The 1,860-nt window shown below is 39.7% G+C and overlaps 1 protein-coding gene across 1 annotated transcript in view; it reads left to right on the top strand.

Moving 5' to 3' along the window:
* Positions 1 to 1,860, top strand: part of LOC107099741 (dimethylaniline monooxygenase [N-oxide-forming] 5-like) — an 8,205-nt gene that overhangs the window by 3,318 nt on the left and 3,027 nt on the right. Inside the window, exons 2-4 of the mRNA XM_015397985.1 lie at positions 210 to 375; positions 512 to 654; positions 737 to 936. Of these exons, the coding sequence (XP_015253471.1) occupies positions 210 to 375; positions 512 to 654; positions 737 to 936 (509 nt within the window). The remainder of the gene's footprint in view (positions 1 to 209; positions 376 to 511; positions 655 to 736; positions 937 to 1,860) is intronic.

Raw genomic sequence — 1,860 nt, 5'->3', positions numbered from 1 at the left:
TTCCTGTTTAAAGGGAGTTTTTTCTCTCCACTGTCGCTACAAGCATGCTTAGTGTGAGGGATTGCTGAAGAGTCAATGAGTCGATGCAATCAACTGGTTTTCCTTAGATAGAAAACTTTAGAATCTGACTGGATGGTCTGGTGCTTTCAGATGACATGTGTGTGAATTGACGTTATGCAAATAAACTGAATTGAATTGGTTTGTTTCAGACATCAGTGAAGAAAGTCACGCCGAGGCCGGACTTTCCTCGCACCGGTCAGTGGGAGGTGGTGACAGAGAACAAAGAGAGATTAGAGGAGAGGCATGTGTTTGATGCAGTTATCTGCTGCTCGGGTCATTACACCTACCCTAACCTGCCTCTCAAAGACTTCCCAGGTATTCTTGGTCCTGTATTCTTTTTTTTCCATATATATACATATATATATATAAGATATTATCTGTAAAACAATCATAAACTTTCCCCAAAAACTGGAAAAAAAAGAAGCAATTATCACTGATGATGCTGTTGCAGGAATTGAGACATTTGAGGGGAAGTACCTCCACAGCTGGGACTACAAGGGACCTGAGGACATGTATGGGAAGACAGTGGTGGTCATCGGCATCGGTAACTCAGGAGGGGACATCGCTGTGGAGAGCAGCAGAGTTGCAGAGCAGGTTCATGATTCTTCTCTTTTTCTTTGAAATAAAACATCACTATATTACTATCAGGAGTCCTTTGTTATTTTTTTTTTTCCAGGTGTATCTGAGCACCCGTCGGGGCGCCTGGGTCATCCGTCAGGTTTCAGATAACGGCCTGCCGGTAGACATGAAGTACAACACCAGGTTCGTCCACATCCTGTTCCAGCTGCTGCCCATCAATTTCTTCAACTGGTTTGGGGAGAATAAGCTGAACGCCATGTATGACCACACCATGTACGCCCTTAAGCCCAGACACAGGTGGGTGTTCTCATGGAAGCATGCAATGCTTTAGCAACAGTTATAATCCGTTAGGATTTTAACTGGGAAATTAGTGCTGCAGCTAACAGTTATTTAGCAAATCCATCAATCTATCCATTATATTTTTGATGGATTGATTAATAATCAGATAGCTATGGGTTCCTTAAAGAAGACTTTTTACGAAATGAAACCAGGTGAAACTAAAACTTTTCCACTCTGAGCAGATTGACAGATGAAAAAGATTTTTGTCTTAAATGCAAAATGTTTATATATTTTTACAATTTTGGTATAATTCCTGCTCTAAAGGCATGTTTTACAGTCTCTATACTCCAGTTAACGATAAATTTTTAAATCCAGTTAATGATAATTAATTGCTAAATTAATTGACGATTATTTCAATAATCAGTTAATCCTGATTAATCCAATTAATTGTTTCAGCCCTAATGAAAAGCCTACACAAAGCGGTGCTTAATAGTCATTAAAATTAAAGGTACATCTAGATAAATGCAGTAAGGCTTTCTACTCAGTTCTCCTTTAATCAATACTTAGAACCACTTTTCACTGCAATTAGTTTTTGGTTATGTCTTCGTCAGCTTAACTGATCTAGACTTAAATGTTTCCTTTTCCTTTTTCCAATGGTATTTTAAGCAGGACTTTTCCTGCAACGTTCTATAAAAAGGATTTTGCTTCTCTTATGCTCCCTACCACTAGTTAGAACTGAAGAGGCCTCAGGGATGAGAGGTGAAACCACTGATCTCTATTTATTTGCTGGATTGCTGATTGCCGTTGGTACTCCAGGGTTGAAGTGAAGCCACCAGCCGCCCTATTGGTACTCCCTAGTTAGACATTCCGTAAAAATTCAAAAAATATCCACTGGACTTGGTTTTCAAGATTTGAAGACGTTTCGCCGCCTCTCCAGGAAGC

This window comes from Cyprinodon variegatus, unplaced genomic scaffold (assembly GCF_000732505.1).
Source record: "Cyprinodon variegatus isolate N-32 unplaced genomic scaffold, C_variegatus-1.0 Scaffold902, whole genome shotgun sequence".
Taxonomy (NCBI): domain Eukaryota; kingdom Metazoa; phylum Chordata; class Actinopteri; order Cyprinodontiformes; family Cyprinodontidae; genus Cyprinodon; species Cyprinodon variegatus.
This window is presented reverse-complemented; position numbering and strand designations above follow the sequence as displayed.